Here is an 18,933-nt window from a genome sequence, read left to right on the forward strand (position 1 = left end):
GTTTATGTCCAAGTTGATTGGATAAATCTGTCAACGTAGTGTCAAAACAACCTCTTCACTTCAGTTACCTTATATCATCAATAGCAATTCCTCTCCCCAATTAAGATATTCCTTGTCTTATTTAGTACATATAGGGCTGTGCACACTTAATGAGGTTACGTGGTTCAAGTAATTTGTGTGCTTTCTTGATTTTGTGTATTGGTCCAGAATATGTTTAATGAAAAGATGGCTTCAGTGAAACTGTTAACAAAAGTTAGAATGACAAAAAAATTTTTTCTGTGCACTAGCACTGAAATACTAGATGTTTGGCCTAACATTCTATGTCTAGAAAGCAGAAATAATGGTTATATATTAATCACATTAGGAGAGAGGAATAGCAATTTTGTGAAATGCATAGCTTATAGTGATCACCACATGGCACAACTGACTTGTTTTGTGTTCTTTCAACAGTTTTCAGCAGGTGGAAAGAGAGAAATTTGTCATTTTACAGTGAACACTTAGAAAAGTTAAATTCTGACATTGTTCATTTTTTAAAAACTAATTAGTAGTGTCTAACAACATTTATATTCAGCATGAATACTGGACATCTTTTCTAAATGTATTCATAATACATTCTTATATACTGAAACTGGAAGAAAATTTTACTTTTTTGAATTTTGATAATAGTCACATTCCAAAAATAGTTTAATCAAAATGCTTACTTTTTTTCTTTTTCCTATTTTTAATTAAAAAATATTTTAATTTTTCTATTCTTCAACTTAGATACCCCTGGGTGTAGAAAATGTAACATTAGAGCAGCTTTGCCCAGCCTTTTTCACTCACTCTATCTGCACTCTTTGAAAGGAGGGAGGCCATTACCATTATCATAATAGATTATAATATGCTTCATAAAGCTGAACAGTTTAAGTGACCTCCTTAGATCTTTATGATTATATACATATAGATTTAAAGCCATTTTTCAAACTGTTTTGGGTCAGGACTAATCACCCTTTTAAATTTCATTTTATTTTCACTTCATTATTAATATATTTACTTTTTTAAGGGAGCACATTTATACACACAATCAGCATTTTACATGTTGGGGAAGAAGTAACTCTTCCCAGTGTATTTAAAGTCTATTGATAAAACTTTACAAATGATTACAAGTTATTTTAAGACCATTTATAAATTGTGAAAAACTTGTTAATGTTGTATCTGTTAAGCTCAAATGACCTCTGTCCTTAGTTACATACTTTGTTTTACTTTTGTTTTTTGTTATACTTATATTAATTTCTATAGTTAGATTAGTCCATATGGTTTAAAGGTGAACTGTTCTTTGATTAAAATTATTAGAAATACAAAATTTTTTTTTAAATAAAATAATTCTCCTGCAAATGTGTATGAAATACCTTTAAAATGTTATATAATAGAATTCATACTACTGAATAAACCAAAAATGTCATTAAGTTTGAGGAGAGAGTTATAAGTGAGTAGTAGACACTTCTGGATAAAACAGTAGTGCTGTATATAATGAAATAGTAGTGCTGTGTAAAACAGTGCATTTATAATAATGAAGTAAAAAATTGTTACATTTTAAATTGTATTTGATAGAATCCATGTATTACTGAATTGGGAATAATGATACAAACTGATGTTGAAGAAAATCATTTTTCATAAAAAATCTTGTTTTTTCTTTTTTAGAGTGAAAAACGAAGTTCTAATTTCATGTACTTGATGGTTGAGTTTCGATGTGTCAAGTGTGATGATAAGGAATATGGTATTGTTTATTATGAAAAGGTATTTTCCTTGGAACTGTTTATGGTCTCTAAAGTAGAAGGGAGGGGAAACATTAAAAAAAATTTATTGTTTTTCCTGCTGGGATGAATTCTTTGGCTGCAGAATGGCAGCAGACAGCTGTCAGCAGCAGCTGTTTGTATATACCCAAATCAAATCATATAGCTACAACAAGATTACAAAAGCTGATCACTCATGTAATGCAGTTCTGGGTTATAGAATTCAATAAATATGCAAGAGATTAAAAACTTTTTGATTAATTGTTCTGTAAATTGGCAAGTAAGACATTAGAGCAGTAGCTTCATTAACAAGCAGTGTCCATTTGAAAAGTAAAAAGAGGGAATCATATTTTTTATGTGGTAGGCTATTGAATGTTAAGGGTATGTTTGTTATTTGAGTGTGTATGTAATGTGTTGGAATTGTATATGTAACAATTCCAACATAAGTATGCTTATGAAATACCTTATAAATGTTCATTTATATAATATATGCAGAATTAAGAAAACCATGTTATCAGGAGGCTGAGTGGTAATGAATATGAAGTTATGAATTTGCTCTGGTCTGTTCATTACCAAAAGAAAGTAGTTGTATATTTGATATCTAGCTACTTGAAAAATATCTGTGCCTTAAATGCTTATTGATGGGTCTTCATTTTAGTACTACAGAAATAATAGTATGCGTAGTTCAAAACCACATAAATTAGGTACCTTCTGTTATTTTGGAAGTACTGAGACAAGTGCTTATGAGGACAGTGCGAATCAGAATCAGCGTGAATGAGGACAGACTTTCGATACATGGCATAATAGAATAATATTTCTTCTAGCATAGAGCTAAGCTATATGCAGTTTATTTGTTCATTAGAAGCAGCACTTTTAAATTACCTTTACACATTAGTGTTATTTGTTAAAGTTGTCACAAGTGATTTTTTAAAAATATATGTTTTATAACTATTAAATTACTATTTGAAAGATGTTTTCATAATGAAGGTTTAGGGTTTGTATAGTTAACTTGTGATCATTTTTCTGGTACTTTTCAAGTTAATGTATTTTTCTCTTTAGCTTGTACCCCTTCCTAAAGTAAAAGGTTGGGAAAAGTTAACTTGTTTCAGCTTTTTATTTTATAAATAGTACTCTCTGGGGGAAAAAAAAGATAAGAAGGTAGACTATTTAATATTTTTTGTTAATTAATTAGAAAGACTACATTAAAAAGAAAGGGAAATGTAGGTGAGTGAAATTGTTTTGTTACCAATACATCTTAATAAAATCACTTTTTACATTTTTACTATATGTAATTTCATTAAAAGCAGTATTTCCTGCCCATATGGAGTTTATATTGCAGAAACATGCTAATGGTGATGGTACTTTCAATCATTGGAGACTTGAAGGATCTTTTGAAAGACAGCTTTGATGATAGATGAAATAATAACAGAATAGAAATTAGAAGAATTTCTAGTATTTTTGAAAAGGTTCTTGACCCATTTCTACTGCTTCTTGAAAATTGCCCATAAATTAATGCCTGTCTACCTACCCTGTCATATTTCCAGTTAGTGTAAAGATTGCTGGGCCAGTGTATTGAATCTAATGGAAATATACTTTCCTGTCACCTGTCTTTTGTGACAGATAGCCTTAGTGAAGATTACTTGTCACAGTTGGGCTGATAAATGTGTTTTCTGATGTTGTGACTGAGAACCAGCCTGTTAAACAATGGCTGTGGGAATTTGTGGTTTTCTCTAGGACTCAATTACTGAACCTAAAGTAAAGTCACAATACTTCCCCTCTTTCAGTCTCTCCTGATTTTGTTGCTCATATCTAAAATTGAAAATATGCTAGCATTTGGAAATTGACAGAAACACTTGATGCTAAGTGTACAGTTGTGAGGAAATGAATTTCAACCTTAATTAGTTTATCCTTTTCCAGGATGTATGCAGTGACATTTATTATGCAGAATTACCTTTCTTGCCTGAATTGGATAAAAGTAAAAGCCAAAATTCTTCAAAAATGATAATACCAACAAAATAAGACAGATTTATTTCTTAAGAATTGATGGATTGATTTCTTGCTATTCAAATTTGCATTGCGTTGAGTAAGTATCCTCTGAGAAGCAATGCTGCTGAGTTTCTAGTTGTATATAAGTTTGAGTAATGTTAACCCACATTTAAACTTCTACTTATCTGAGTGGAACTTAATTGTGATAATTTGAAAAATTACCAAAATCCACTTAGTAGTTTTTGCAAATGATGCGACAGATCCATTGTGCCATATTTTAATTATACTCTTTGGTTTCTTGTTCTAAGTTTGAAAATTAGGACATACTCTTTTGACTCAGTCATTATAAGCAAAGTTTAAAACAAAATCCGGACAAAGACAATCTACTAATTTCCAGACCTCATATCTCTAAAAACTATAATACAGACTTTTTTTTATTGTTAGAGTTTATTTTTCTCAAAATATTTTATCAGCAACAAAAGGTAAAAAATGGATATGTATTTTAAAATATAGTTGAATGAAGATAATTTTTTAAAGGGAGGAACGATGTTCATTAAAAATTAAAATACATTAGAGTGCACATGATCATGTATGACATTTTAACCATTTGGTTAAAAAAATATTTTTAAAACTTCTTATGCTGTAATCCAGGATGGTGATGAGTCATCTCCAATCTTAACAAGCTTTGAGATAGTGAAAGTTCCTGACCCTCAGATGTCTATGGTGAGTCATTGTCAAATTTCTTATGAAAATTCTTTTTTCCAGAGTGATTATGACTTAGATCCACATCATACACTTTCTTTTTAAAAACTATATCTGTAACTACATTGGTTATTTAAAAGATTCATAAATTCACTTCAGCTATTGATATATGTAATCAGGTTCAGATGGAATCTTTACAAGAAATCTTAACACCTTAAAATAAGGTCAAGATAGTACAGTGTTGGGGAACCATTTTGTTTGAATTATTGAAAAAGCTATGGAATGCAGTCTTGAAGGACTCGGGGAAACAAGTATTTGAAAGATTGTCATCATAACAGAAGGGAAATTATTTCTACCAGAAGATAACACTAAGATCAATGGATGGAAATTTTAAGGAGACTGATTTTGTTGAAAAATAGGGAAGATTATTGTAACTACTAGAACTATTCAATTTGGATTATGGTGTTTTGGATGATTTTGATATACCTGCATTGAATTGTTGAGATGATAGCTCTCTCAGGAATAAGAAAGAGGAAGAATTCCTACTTTGCAGCAGAGATTTAATTTGATGACTTCAAATTTAGAAAGTTCCAGGCAAAAAATCCTTATAGCAACGTAAGAGATACAGTGATATTTACACTTAGAATTCATTTATATCACTCTGAACTATTTTCTCCTTATTTTATACATTTCTAATTAGATTAATTACCTTCCTAATCAGAACAAAGTAGATAAAAAGTAGTACATGGGAAGATGAAAACATGATGACTGGAGTAAATACAGTTCATTAGAGCAGGAAGTAACGGCTGATGGCCTAACATCAAAGGAAGAAATAGGGGGGAAAAGGGAATAAAAAGTTAGAAAACAAAGGTCACTCGGGAATCTTAGAAACAAACACCTAAGTACTTTCACAGATCTTATGCCTAGCATAATAAAATAAAGTTAATAGATCTAAAATTGACACTGTGGATTGGAAGAATCAACATTGTGAAAATGACTATACTACCCAAAGCAATCTCCAGATTCAATGCAATCCCTATCAAACTACCAATGGCATTTTTCACAGAACTAGAACAAAAAATTTCACAATTTGTATGGAAACACAAAAGACCCCGAATAGCCAAAGCAATCTTGAGAAAGAAAAACGGAGCTGGAGGAATCAGGCTCCCGGGCTTCAGACTATACTACAAAGTTACAGTAATCAAGACAGTATGGTACTGGCACAAAAACAGAAATATAGATCAATGGAACAGGATAGAAAGCCCGGAGATAAACCCACGCACATATGGTCACCTTACCTTTGATAAAGGAGGCAAGAATATTACAATGGAGAAAAGACAGCCTCTTCAATAAGTGGTGCTGGGAAAGCTGGACAGCTACATGTAAAAGAATGAAATTAGAACACTCCCTAACACCATACACACAAAAAACTCAAAATGGATTAAAGACCTAAATGTAAGGCCAGACACTATCAAACTCGTAGAGGAAAACATAGGCAGAACACTCTGTGACATAAATCACAGCAAGATCCTTTTTGACCTACCACCTAGAGAAATGGAAATAAAAACAAAAATAAACAAATAGGACCTAATGAAACGTCAAAGCTTTTGCACAGCAAAGGAAACCATAAGCAAGACGAAAAGACAACCCTCAGAATGGGAGAAAATATTTGCAAATGAAGCAGCCGACAAAGGATTAATCTCCAAAATTTACAAGCAGCTCATGCAGCTCAATATCCAAAAAACAACCCAATCCAAAATTGGGCAGACGACCTAAATAGACATTTCTCCAAAGATATACAGATTGCCAACAAACACATGAAAGAATGCTCAACATCATTAATCATGAGAGAAATGCAAATCAAAACTACAATGCGATATCATCTCACACAGGTCAGAATGGCCATCATCAAGAAATCTACAAACAGTAAATGCTGGAGAGGGTGTGGAGAAAAGGGAACCCTCATACACTGTTGGTGGGAATGTAAATTGATACAGCCACTATGGAGAACAATATGGAGTTTCCTTAAAACAACAAAAAATAGAACTACCATATGACCCAGCAATCCCACTACTGGGCATGTACCCTGAGAAAACCATCATTCGAAAATAGTCATGTACCACAATGTTCATTGCAGCTCTATTTACAATAGCCAGGACATGGAAGCAACCTAAGTGTCCATCGACAGATGAATGGATAAAGAAGATGTGGCACATATATACAATGGAATATTACTCAGCCATAAAAAGAAACGACATTGAGTTATTTGTAGTGAGGTGAATGGACCTAGAGTCCGTCATACAGAGTGAAGTAAGTCAGAAAGAGAAAAAAAAATACAGTATGCTAACACATATATATGGAATCTAAAAAAGAAAAAATCGTCATGAAGAACCTAGGGGTTGGACGGGAATAAAGACGCAGACCTACTAGAGAATGGACTTGAGGACATGGGGAGGGGGGAGGGTAAGCTGGGACAAAGTGAGAGAGTGGTAGTGTATATATGGACATATATACACTCCCAAATGTAAAATAGATAGCTAGTGGGAAGCAGTCGCATAGCACAGGGAGATCAACTCGGTGCTTTGTGACCAGCTAGAAGGGTGGGATAGGGAAGGTGGGAGGGAGGGAGACGCAAGAGGGAAGAGATATGGGGATATATGTATATGTATATTCACTTTGTTATAAAGCAGAAACTAACACACCATTGTAAAGCAATTATACTCGAATAGAAATGTTAAAAAATAAAAATAAAATTGACACTGAATTTTCATTATAAAATCAAATTGTATTTTGCATTCTGGATATTTGAAACACACTAATGGTTACCTTCAAAATGGTTGCGAGTATTCAAGTTTTGTCATACTGGGACCATATTAACTCCTATCAAAATGTCAGGTAAATGAGATGTCTGTATATTTAGTGTATTTTTTTCTAAAGAAAATGCTCATCAACAATTGTAGGTTTAGTATTATGGATGCTGTAATTAAAAAACAAAGATCTAGGACCTCTGGGAACAATTTTTAGTTTTAAATACAATCAAGATAAAACAAAACAAAAGATTAAGAAAAAAAGCTACCCTCCTTACCCCCTATGTTAAAAAATTTTAATTTGTAGCCATTAGTATTAACTAAACAGAGGAATATATTTTAACAAACATTGAGTGCTGCTAAGCTGGTATATCACTGTATCAGACAATAAATTAGAGTCTATAGTTACAAGTGTGGTACTAGCACATGTACATATGCAAATGGACTGGTAGAACTGACTAAAAATCCCAGAAATAGATCCAAGTACATATGTAAATTGACGAAGGTGGCATTTCATCACTGGAGCATAGTGCTGGGGAATGAGCCATTTGGAAAAAGATGAAATTAAATCAAATCCACACATGACACCATACATAAGGAAAAACTCCAAATGAATCAGGGATTTAAATATTATAAAATGAAACCTTACTAGTACTTTACTGTCAGTGTAGAGAAAGACTTTCTAACGAGTCAAAATCCAGAAGCAACAAAAGAAATAATTGATAAAATTTGACTTTGTTAAAAAATTTGCATGGCAAAAACACTGTAACAAAGTCAAAAGACAATTGACAAACTGGGAGAAACTATTTGTGACATACATTACAGACAAAGGACTGAATATCTAATATGTAAAGAACTCTTAAAAACTGAAGAATAAAGGACCAGAAAGCCAAATTAGGAAAAAAACATGAACAGACAATTCACACATACAAAAATGAATAAAATAAAGTCTCTTAAGCAAAGGCAGTATGTTCAAAACTAATGATTTTGGCCATAGGTAAAATAGTTAAGCATTTTGGTCATTCATTGTCCCTGCCCTCAGTTACTACTGGCAGTTAAACTCTAAGATGATAATACAATTATATCACGAAGTCACTAGTAGCTCTTAGGAAGAGGGAGTGCTTTAATCTGAGTTGCCAGGGGAGATTTTGGAGTGAAGGTGACATTTGAGTGGGTAGAGGGTATAAAACCTTGAATACAATGGAGAGTTAAAACAAGAAGCTGGAATTGCATGCTCATGTGTGCCTGGTGAAGCATGAGGTATGCTTACTTTCCCTATCACCACAAGATACATAGGAGACTCAAGTTGTAACACGAATAAAATGTTAAATATTATAAACTGGTCTTAAGTATTTACTTTTCTGTTTCTAAGTGGCTGTTGAAACTGCTTACTGGTGAAATTTACATTGTTGGTTAATATTCTTAAATAATTTCTAGGAAAATTTAGTTGAGAGCAAACACCACAAACTTGCCCGGAGTTTAAGAAGTGGACCTTCTGACCACGATCTCAAACCTAATGCTGCCACAAGAGATCAACTGAATGTAAGAGAATTTATAAAATATTAATTTAAAAATAATTAAGTGGGTATTTTGGTTGTAACTGATGCGATAGCACATCACTTAAAAGTGATTCAGACACAGGTTAATGAACCCTATGTAATTTCAACAACTTCACATTTCTGTAGTTTTATATCATTTTGGGGCTTTCAGGAAATATATTAGCCCTAGAGACAGAACTGCAAATAGTGTATGCTTTCTTGATATAGTGTTCTTAGAAACTGGCCCTAAGATACATTGCCTGAGCTTCTGCTGACTTAACAAGAGAAATGTTTATCATTTGGGTGTGTTTTTTTTTTTTTTTTCTTTTCCTTGTGTGTGTGTTGGGGGGAGGGGACTTTTTCCCTCATTTTTATTTTTTTAAAAATGTTTTATACAATTTTTAAGGGTTACTTTCCATTTGCATTATTACAAATTATTGTATCTATTCCCTGTGTTGTACAATCCTTGAGCCTATCTTGCATGCAGTAGTTTGGTTGGGGGGAGCTTTTGTTATTTGGATTTGTTGTGTCTTTGGTTGAAGTAAATTAGCTCTGTAATTGCATACTTTTTTTTAATATGGAGCTTGACTTTATCTTTTTCTCCTCTTATACTCTAATATCCTTTTTGAACTGATAAGTACAGCAAATTTAAGTCTTACTTGGCTGCATGTATATTCTCCTTGCTTCTGTAATAGTTCAATTATATATATATTTAAATGAATGAAAATTTTTAAATGAAATGGAAATATATAGGAATTTTTTTTTATTTGACAAAAGTAGTTTTTTTGTTTTCTTTGTTGTAGATTATTGTGAGTTATCCACCAACCAAGCAACTTACATATGAAGAACAAGATCTTGTATGGAAGTTTAGATATTATCTTACTAATCAAGAAAAAGTGAGTTTCTTGAATATTTTCATATATCAAATTATCTATAAACTTTGTTGCTAATGAGCAAAATGAAGTAAAACTGCCAGAGAAATACAGACTTATTCTCAAACTTGAAAAAAGAAAGGTTTATAGAGTAATATATATCGTTACTCCATTTTTTAAAAATTTAAAACACAAAGACACATGTACCTATTTGTTGATGTAGAGACAATGTCTGAATGGGTTAAGTCAGAGAGACTTGGGTTCAGTTTCCAGCACTACAACTTACTCTTACTGGGTAAGGTGAGGCAAGTTGATTTGGAAGCTTTGTTTCCTCATTTTTCTAATTATGACAACTCTCCTTCACAGGTGAGATAATACAGATGAATAACCTGGTTGGGTACTTAATGCATAGTAGGTGCAGAGTAAATGTTGACTCACTTTATCTTCATTATTCTCACCTCTTTGAGCCTGGGTGGCTGGCAAAAGGTTTATGTTATTTAAAGAACTATAGAATTCTGGAGGAGATGTGGCTAGAGAGAGAGTATGAGAAATGTAATTTGAAATGGTAAATTGAGTTGGTGGAATGGCATCCAGCTTGGCATGAGGATAGAGGCTAGGTCAGAACTAGACATTTGCTTTCCATAATGAAACTATGGAGTAGATAAAGTTTCTGGAGAGAGAGAATTGGAATGAAGCAGTCAGTACTAGACTTTAGTGTAGAGACTTAGTTTTGAGGCTTACTATTTATTACTATTTATTGTCACAAAGAAGCTTTTTGACTGCTTTAGTTTCCTCATATTTAATATGAGTCCATTAAATTATAGTGAACTTTAAGTCTCTTCTAGTTCATAAAATAGTCGGTAAATTCTTAGAACATAGGTTCAAAGACTAACTGTTAAGGTATAATAATAATAACCAGCATTTATTAAACAACCACTGTGTGTCAGGGATATTTGAAATCCCACAACAACCCCACAATATAGGTATTATTGTTAACTATTCTACAGATGAGGAAACCTGAGTCTTAGAGAGATTAAGGAACCTGTGCAGAATCAAAGCTTATAAATGCTGCTTCTTGATAGGCTCACATTTATGAGTTAGTAGAGAAGGTAGTCAGTGAAGTCATAGAAAAGAGGATTATACAGAATATACAGCATCATGTATGCCTTAACAGGAATTCTGAAATGCATTGTGGGCAAAACAGAGAAGCATCAGGAAAATTAATATCTGTCAGATATATAATTATGTGAGAATGAATGAATGAATGAATGTTTACAGTCTCATGAGATTGTCTTTAGCTACTTTGTTAACTTGTTTTTCTGAAACAATTGTATTTCCTTTAGTCTCTAAAGTAAAGATAAAAACCCAGTTACAGCTCATTTTAACTCTTCACCTTTTCTTCTTTATCTTTTATTGATGCCTTCGGAAATTCTTTGTAGATGAATCATATTCATTCTCTTTTATATCTATAACAAGAATGAGAGAGGAATTTTAAATTTGCTATAGCTTTTGAGTGTTATTCTCTTTATCCCTGCAAAAAAGGAAAGATTCATCAGCAGAAGCACAGATTTATGATTTTTGTGTTTTATAGAAAGATTGAGTTAGTATCGTGATACTCTGTTAAATGAAGAATAACCTTGGTCACAGAAATTGCATCTTGGATGCAGCACAGTGCTGTCTAAAAATAAGCAGTAAGATACTGAATTAAACTTGTTAGAATGTATAGGTTCAAGAAGCATAGAATAGATTTACAAAGCAGAACTCCCTTAGATAGAAAGGCTTCCAAGGAACTGTTTGTTTTAACAAGTCATCACTTCCCACTGAAATTCAATTACTTCTAGATATGTGCAAAAGAAATAAAATGCTCAAGTGATATAAAGTGTGTGACAAGTTTCATTTAACTAGTTGATTTCAACTTTTTGAAAGGTAGGTGATGAAACTTCAATTCTCAGGACATATTGTAGGATTCTTAAGATCACTAGAGTAGAGTGAACACTATTTTTTAATGTTTAGGAAGCACTTTTCAGAAAACCAAATATATATTGGTCTTGAAGTGACCAAAGGAATTATTAAAATAGCTGCATTTGTATCTTTGTAATAATTTAAAATGGGTTTTGTAGAAAATAAATACTCCTGTACCACTGTCCTTTAATTTATTTATAAAAGAAATTCGTTCAGTGCCAGCTTCTCAGGAACTGTGATTTAGGTTCTTTACAGTTGAGCCCTAAGGCTGAAATGATTTCCTAGAGAGAAAGCAGTGCTCAGGAAACAAGTTGGTGGAAATTGGTTCTTACAAAGTTGTACTCCTTATTTATTTTTTAATTAAATTTGGTCTTTCCACCTATTTTTTTCTAAATGACCTGTCCTAAGTATTTCGGATAAAAAGCCCTCTAGTCTAGACTTGATGTTGTGCCTGAAAAGTTCACAGTAATAAGTTTGTCCAACAAAATCAGTTGAATTTATGAAGTATTTTTAATTTTGTGGTCCTTAGCATATAGGAAGTGACTCATTTTTGCAGAACTCAAAATGTGACTATTGTAACTTTTTAAATTCAGCTTTAAAAAAAAAATTTCAGATTTTAACATGGTAAATGGCCTTTCTTATTAAAATGTTAATGAAAAATAACCGTTATATTAATTCCTTTCCATTATGCTTAGGGAACAAAAATAGTAGGAAGAGTCATAATGGTGAAGGTAATAGTGATGCACACTGAATGCTCTTATGAGGCTGCTTCTGAGACAGTGACATCAGGACAATAATCATATTTGTGCCTCCTGGCAAGAAGTTGATGGCAAACCATAGCAGAAATGAATTCAATTCAGCAAGCATTTGGTATCAGCTCTTGGCCTAGTGTTATTTAAGGCTCTGGGCTTTGAGGTATTATGTCCCTGTAAATTTCATATAAATTAAAACTGTTTTGGGGAAAAGATAATTACACACAACCAAAATGGAGAAGTAGAGGATAGTAACTGATAAAGGGTCACTGTCTTATTAGTAAACAGTTAGGTAATTACTATAATAGAGATGTGAAGGAGAACACAAGATCAGTGTGCTATGATATGAGGGAGGTTTTACAGAGCCAAGATTGGTCTTGAAGTTTGAACAAACTTTGATGGTCATTATTATTTGATGATCATTTTTCATGGGAAAGAAAAGCATGAGTAAGGCAGAGTGTTAGGTTCAGGAGACAGAAAAGTTTGTATGAAATGTTCTTTAAATAGAAAAGGTGGAATCAGATTGTAATGAGCCTTGAATTCTGTGGTTCAGAGTTGGATATCACTGGCAATAAGAAACCCCTAAAGCAAACAGAATGTGTCTAAACAAGTGGTGTTTTAAGGAAGATGAACCAGGTGGATTGGAGCAGAGCTGAGAATGAAAAAAGAGACATAATTAGGAGGCTTATGTATGGATTTTGAGAGCTGTATTGGAGAGCAAAGGAAGGAGAGGATAATGTGTAAAATGACTTGGAGGTAATTCCCAAGAATTAGGCCTGAGTGACTGAAATAAGGAAATATGGCAAGTGGAAGGAGCAGGGTAAGAAAATATTTCGTTTTTGAATGTTTTGAATTTAAAATATTAGGAGAATAGCTGTGATACAGTGATGTAATAAGAAATCATATATTTGGTCTTCATCTCTGGTTCCTGGCACAGAGTTTCTAAAACCTTAGGAATTTCATGAGTGGTAAGGATGAAAGGAGTGTCTTTTGTTTTTCATAATAAGCCCCTTTCAACTATACCTGTATTTATGCTAATGAGGTGACTCTTGAAGAGTGGGGCTCATTGCCAAAAGAACGAAACCTCTGATTAGAGGGTTGGAATTTTCAGCCCCACCCTTGACCTCTGGGGAGGGAGGAGGGGAGATCGTAAAGGGGCTGGTGATGGAATTAATAACTCACGAATGGCTAATGATTTAATCAATTGTGTCTACGTTATGGAATCTCTGTGAAAACCTATAGAGCTTCTGGGTTGGTGAATGCATCCATATGCCAGGAAGGTGGCACATTCCTAACTATGGGGACAGAAGCTCCTGTGCTTGGGACCCTTCCGGACCTCGCCTAATGTACCTCTTCACCTGGTTATTCATTTATATCTTTTATAATAAACCAGCAGTAATAAGTAAACTATTTCTCTGAATTCTTTGTGCCATAATAGCAAATTATTGAGGCTGAGGAAGGGTCATGGGAACCCCCAATATGTAGCCAAGCTGGGCTGAAGTATGGGTACCTGAGAATCCAGTGTTTGCTCTTGGCATCTGAAATGGGAAGCAGTCTTGTGAGACTAACCCCTTAACCTCTGCAATCTGCACTGAGTGTCAGAATTCAGTTAAATTGTAGGACACTCAGTGTCTGCAGAGAATTAGGAAATTGGTTCATGTGGACAACCCACACATTTGATGTCAGAAGTGTCTTGAGTAGAAGAACAGGTTTTCCTTTAGCAACAAGGTAGTAATTTCCAGTAATTTAGTTGGTAGAAGTTAATATTAGAAATATATATGATAAATACAGTGTTTTCAACTCTGAAATGTGATCATGATTCTAAAAGTAGGAGATAACAATGAAGTGATTCTAAGATCAGAAAGGAGGTTAACAAAATATTTATTGCTATTAATATAAAACGTGGTAATACGTACAATAATGTTAACATTTGATGCTGGACTCAACAGCAAAAATAGAATAACAATAATATCAGATGTTGAAATAATTAACATTTGTCAACTATTTATTATATATATATCCTGTTTTAAGCATTTATATTCATTAACTTATTTAATTTTTACCACAACCTTATGAGATAGATCACTTAAAAGTTAAATAATGTGCTCCATGTGACACAGTAATAATTGATGGAGCTGGAAATTAAGATTTGAACCCAAACACCTTGCCTTAGTCTAAAGCCTATAGTATCTGTGGAAGCTCTAGGGATAAAATTGCGTTTGAATCCTGTACCTTTGTTTTACATAGATCAATAAAGCATCTTTAAAGGACCTGAGATTAAGTATCATCATTATTATAGCTGTCTTCAAATTGTTGCACTTCCTTTCTTTCTCATTATTCTTCTTGTTTCCTCCTTCATTCTATTATCTCCTTGTTTACATTTGTAACATTTAGCATTATCAAGTTGTGAAATCTTTGTACAGTGTCTTAAGTTCCCTGGCAGCAGTGTATTCCGTAAATCTTACTAATAAATCTATAAATCTGAGAATCTGGGAGTTAGATTGTTTCAGTTGCTGAACTGAGTACATCAGCCTGCTGCAAGATTTGCTTATAATAAGTACATACCTGCACATTTCTATTAAGACTACTGGTGTACTGTGAAATGGCAAAGCTTTCACTGTAGTTGTTTAAGAAGTATTGCTGTGTTTCCACATTCAGTCTAGAAATACATTTTGGAAGTGAAAAATAAATGCATAGAATAAGTTAGGAGGGCAGTCCATGTTTTTATATGGAGAGGGAGCACTGCCCTGAATGGTGTGCAGGAGGTGCAGAAGAAATGGACAGCTATCCTTGGGGGATGCAGACTCCAGTTGTAGACATAAGAATGCCCAGAAAAGCATTTGGTAGTTAGAAGAGCATCATTCAAATGAAGATAGTAAAACTGAGGCAGCTACTAAAAGAAGAGCTGAAAGTTGCTGAAAACTGCCTGGAAAAGTTGAGAGTTTGACAAGCTGGCCTTAAAGAAGATGACACTACAGTTTTGGCGAAGAGCATAAGGAAGGAATGAACTCCTTGTAGACGGGAGTTAGACAGTCATTATAAAATAGGTTAGCTTGGTTGAACCATAGAGGGGCAATGAGAGCTTAATGAGAGTCACAGGTTTGGATTGTGGTGAGAGGTATCAAGGAATGTTCTGAGAAAGAAGCCAAGGTTTAAAAAACAACAAAAATGGTTTCACTGTCTATAAATACAATGAGTACTTTGGAAATTAGTCCCTGGAATTACTTAGGTAAATATTGGGTCTCTTTTGGGCAGAGATATTATAAGGTAAATTTCTGCTGACAGTGGGAGTTTGTGCTAATAAAATCACTTCCAGCTTGAGTGTCTGACAGTCTGTGAAATGATTAGAAAAGAAACTGGTGTTGAGGCTCTTAGCTAGAAGGCTGTGCCAAACTCTAGATGTTTGGTATAGTGAGAATCAATCTGAGGGGAACAACAGGAAATATTGCCAGGAAATAATTGACAGGAATTGGGAATGGATTTGAGACAGGAGGGAAGGGGGCAGGGCACAACCATTAAAAGAATGATACAACCATTAAGAACAGGATACCACAAAAACTGGTTAGAACCTAATAGGCCCAAGATGGTGGAAGATTTGACTTCTGGGAGACCTTGAGCCTCATTATACACTCATTGTAATACATTAGCTAAATGACACACCCACAGGCGTCATGACAGTTCTGAGGCCAGCCATAAAAGGCCAAAAAGTGGGCAGTGGCCCAGTTCCTGGAAATCTCTACCCCTTTCCCTAAAATAGTTGGAATAATCCTCCCTCGTGTTAGCCTATGAAATTACCCAGCCCATAAAAACTAACCACCCAAAAAAAACAAAAAACAAAAAACAAAAAAAAAACAAAAAAAAAAACTAACCACCCCCACATTTCTGGGCCACTCTCGCCTTTTGAGACAGACTGCATTCTGTATATGGAATGTGTATCTCCCATGACCACTCTCCTCAGACGGCCCACTCTGTCTGTGGAGTGTGTATCTCTCTAAATAAACCTGCTTTCACTTTACTGTGTTTGGCTCTTGAATTCTTTCCTGTGCGAAGCCAAGGACCCTCACTAGGTGGCCAGTCCCAGGGACTCACTCAAGACCTGGGACGTGACCCTCCTCTTGTGCCCCATTTTTTTCATACAACAGATTTAGGAAATAAGTGTTGGTCGAGTAATGGCTCCAAGGGGCATGGGCCTAGCTAAGTAGGAGATGCAGTGCCTCAATGATAAGGAGGAGCCATGTGGTGTAACATGCATGGGCTGAGAGTCAATGGATTTAGATTCTGGGTCTAGCCTCTCACCATTTTGAGATGATGGGCAAGCCACTTCACTGAGATTATATACAAATTTGAGCACTGGCCTAGATCATCTCCATAGTGCCTTTTCCCTTAATTTAGTTAAATTAAGAGTAAGTTAGGGGGCTTCCCTGGTGGCGCAGTGGTTGAGAGTCTGCCTGCCAATGCAGGGGACACGGGTTCGAGCCCTGGTCTGGGAAGATCCCACATGCCGCGGAGCAGCTGGGCCCGTGAGCCGCAACTGCTGAGCCTGCGCGTCTGGAGCCTGTGCTCCGCAACGGGAGAGGCCGCGACAGTGAGAGGCCCGCGCACCGCGATGAAGAGTGGTCCCCGCTTGCCGCAACTGGAGAGAGCCCTCGCACAGAAACGAAGACCCAACGCAGCCAATAAATAAATAAATAAAAGTCATTTGTGAGACAAATATTAAAAAAAAAAAAAAAAAAAGAGTAAGTTAGGGAATGGGAATGAAGATTCATTTTATGTCATACTAATGAGTAATTGTGTTTTATTGTCCAAGTGAACATTTTTTAAGAACTTGATTAGTTTACTAATGAAAATATTTTTAATTGGGCAGAGCAGGAATTTAAAGTTTTAAAGTTATCTTTGTTCAAGAGATGAATTCATAGAGGAAGAGAAAGAAGAAAATGTCTTGGGATCAGCCAGGAAAGTGTTTCCAGTAGGGAGATCTGGCAATAGGGACTGCTTTTTATGGAAAACAGGTATAAACCCTTCTTTAAAGAGCATTTATTGTTATGCAGCCATTAATGATATGCTCAAAGGTAGTTTACTTACCCAACAGTCTTATGAAGACTTCACTACCTTTCTAAAGAAGTGAGGCTCCATAATGATTCTGCAAACAGCCAGCTGAATCAGAATATATATATACAGAAGCTGGTGCTTCTATGTATTTATCTATTTTTATTATTGTGTCTGTGGAATTTTTGTCTTTTCCTTTTTTTAAATGTTTTTTTTATTGTAAAAGTCACGTAATATAAAACATACTTTAACCATATATAATATGGTTAAATATAAAACATATTTTAACCATATTTAACTGTATAGTTCAGTGGCACTAAGTACATTCACATTGTTGTGCAACTCTCACCATCATCCATCTCCCGAATTTTTCACCTTCCTAATCTGAAACTCAGTCCCCATTAAACACTAATTCCCCAATAGTTACTTCTCTGTGTAAAAGAGACATACATATTTAACTTCATTTGAGTCCTTGTATGTGAGTATCTAGGAAAACCATTGACTCTGGGAGGTGTTCAAGAGTGGGGTTCTGCCCTTCTTGACTTTGGACTCTCATTCATTGGCTGTAATATTTTATGTCTCACATGTCGATGTTGTAAAATGAAGGTTTTCTCTAAGGTATCTCAGAGTTCGTGAGACATGCAAACTATTTCCCTGTCTTGAGGTCTGCAGTGTTTTAAAATAACAAAAGCAAAACGAAGAAAAGCTGAAGAAAATTTAAAAATTCATAGTGGTTTGACCTGAAAAAAACATAAAGTTACAAGGAACATGATTATTTTTTTTCCTCGTTCTGCAGTGTTTTTCTAGGATTGTGTGTATACTAAACACTAAAAAAGTGTTTATGTGAGGAGTCTGTCGTTGACTTTGTGACTCTGCCATCAAGTCCAAGTTGAGCTCTGCCTAGTCACCCTTGACCCCTCCTATCCCAGAATAAGCTATTGTTTCTAATTCTTAAACCTTTTCTGATTTTAGGCTTTGACGAAGTTCTTGAAATGTGTTAATTGGGATCTACCCCAGGAGGCCAAACAGGCATTGGAACTTCTGGGAAAATGGAAGCCAATGGATGTAGAGGATTCCTTGGAGCTGTTGTCCTCTCATTACACCAATCCAACAGTGAGGCGTTATGCTGTTGCCCGGTTACGGCAGGCAGATGATGAGGTGCATTGTTATTCATTACTCCTCTTCAACTGGGTACATTTTAAACTAGAGCCTGATTATGGACTGTGTGTGTTTGTGTATGTGTTTGTGTGTGTGAGAGAGAGAGAGAGGGAAATTTTTAGAGGGAACAGGATATACTATATGTGTTTGCAGAAGCAAAATTAAAATATTCCTCCAAGGACTCCTCTGAAATGAAAATTTACTTCCTGATCTGTTATGTGATAGGACAGTCTCTCCCAGGACATTTACCTGGTAGTAGAGCTTGTATTGCTCTGTCTGGAAAAAGGAATTCTAGTGAAAAATGGTTTAATGCAGTACCAGCTAGGGAATAATTCGGA

General features: G+C 34.6%; 1 protein-coding gene across 7 annotated transcripts in view; it reads left to right on the forward strand.

Moving 5' to 3' along the window:
- The window catches only part of PIK3C3 (phosphatidylinositol 3-kinase catalytic subunit type 3), a 167,927-nt gene that overhangs the window by 53,627 nt on the left and 95,367 nt on the right, over positions 1 to 18,933 (forward strand). For all 7 annotated transcript variants that reach the window (XR_009497258.1, XR_009497257.1, XM_059894393.1 and 4 more), the window contains 5 exons: positions 1,681 to 1,776; positions 4,410 to 4,481; positions 8,705 to 8,809; positions 9,609 to 9,701; positions 18,410 to 18,595. Coding sequence is in view for 5 of the 7 variants with exons in the window: in XM_059894393.1 (XP_059750376.1) it covers positions 1,681 to 1,776; positions 4,410 to 4,481; positions 8,705 to 8,809; positions 9,609 to 9,701; positions 18,410 to 18,595 (552 nt within the window). In the remaining 2 variants the exon portion in view is untranslated. The remainder of the gene's footprint in view (positions 1 to 1,680; positions 1,777 to 4,409; positions 4,482 to 8,704; positions 8,810 to 9,608; positions 9,702 to 18,409; positions 18,596 to 18,933) is intronic.

This window comes from Balaenoptera ricei, chromosome 14, assembly GCF_028023285.1.
Source record: "Balaenoptera ricei isolate mBalRic1 chromosome 14, mBalRic1.hap2, whole genome shotgun sequence".
NCBI classification, from domain to species: Eukaryota; Metazoa; Chordata; class Mammalia; order Artiodactyla; family Balaenopteridae; genus Balaenoptera; species Balaenoptera ricei.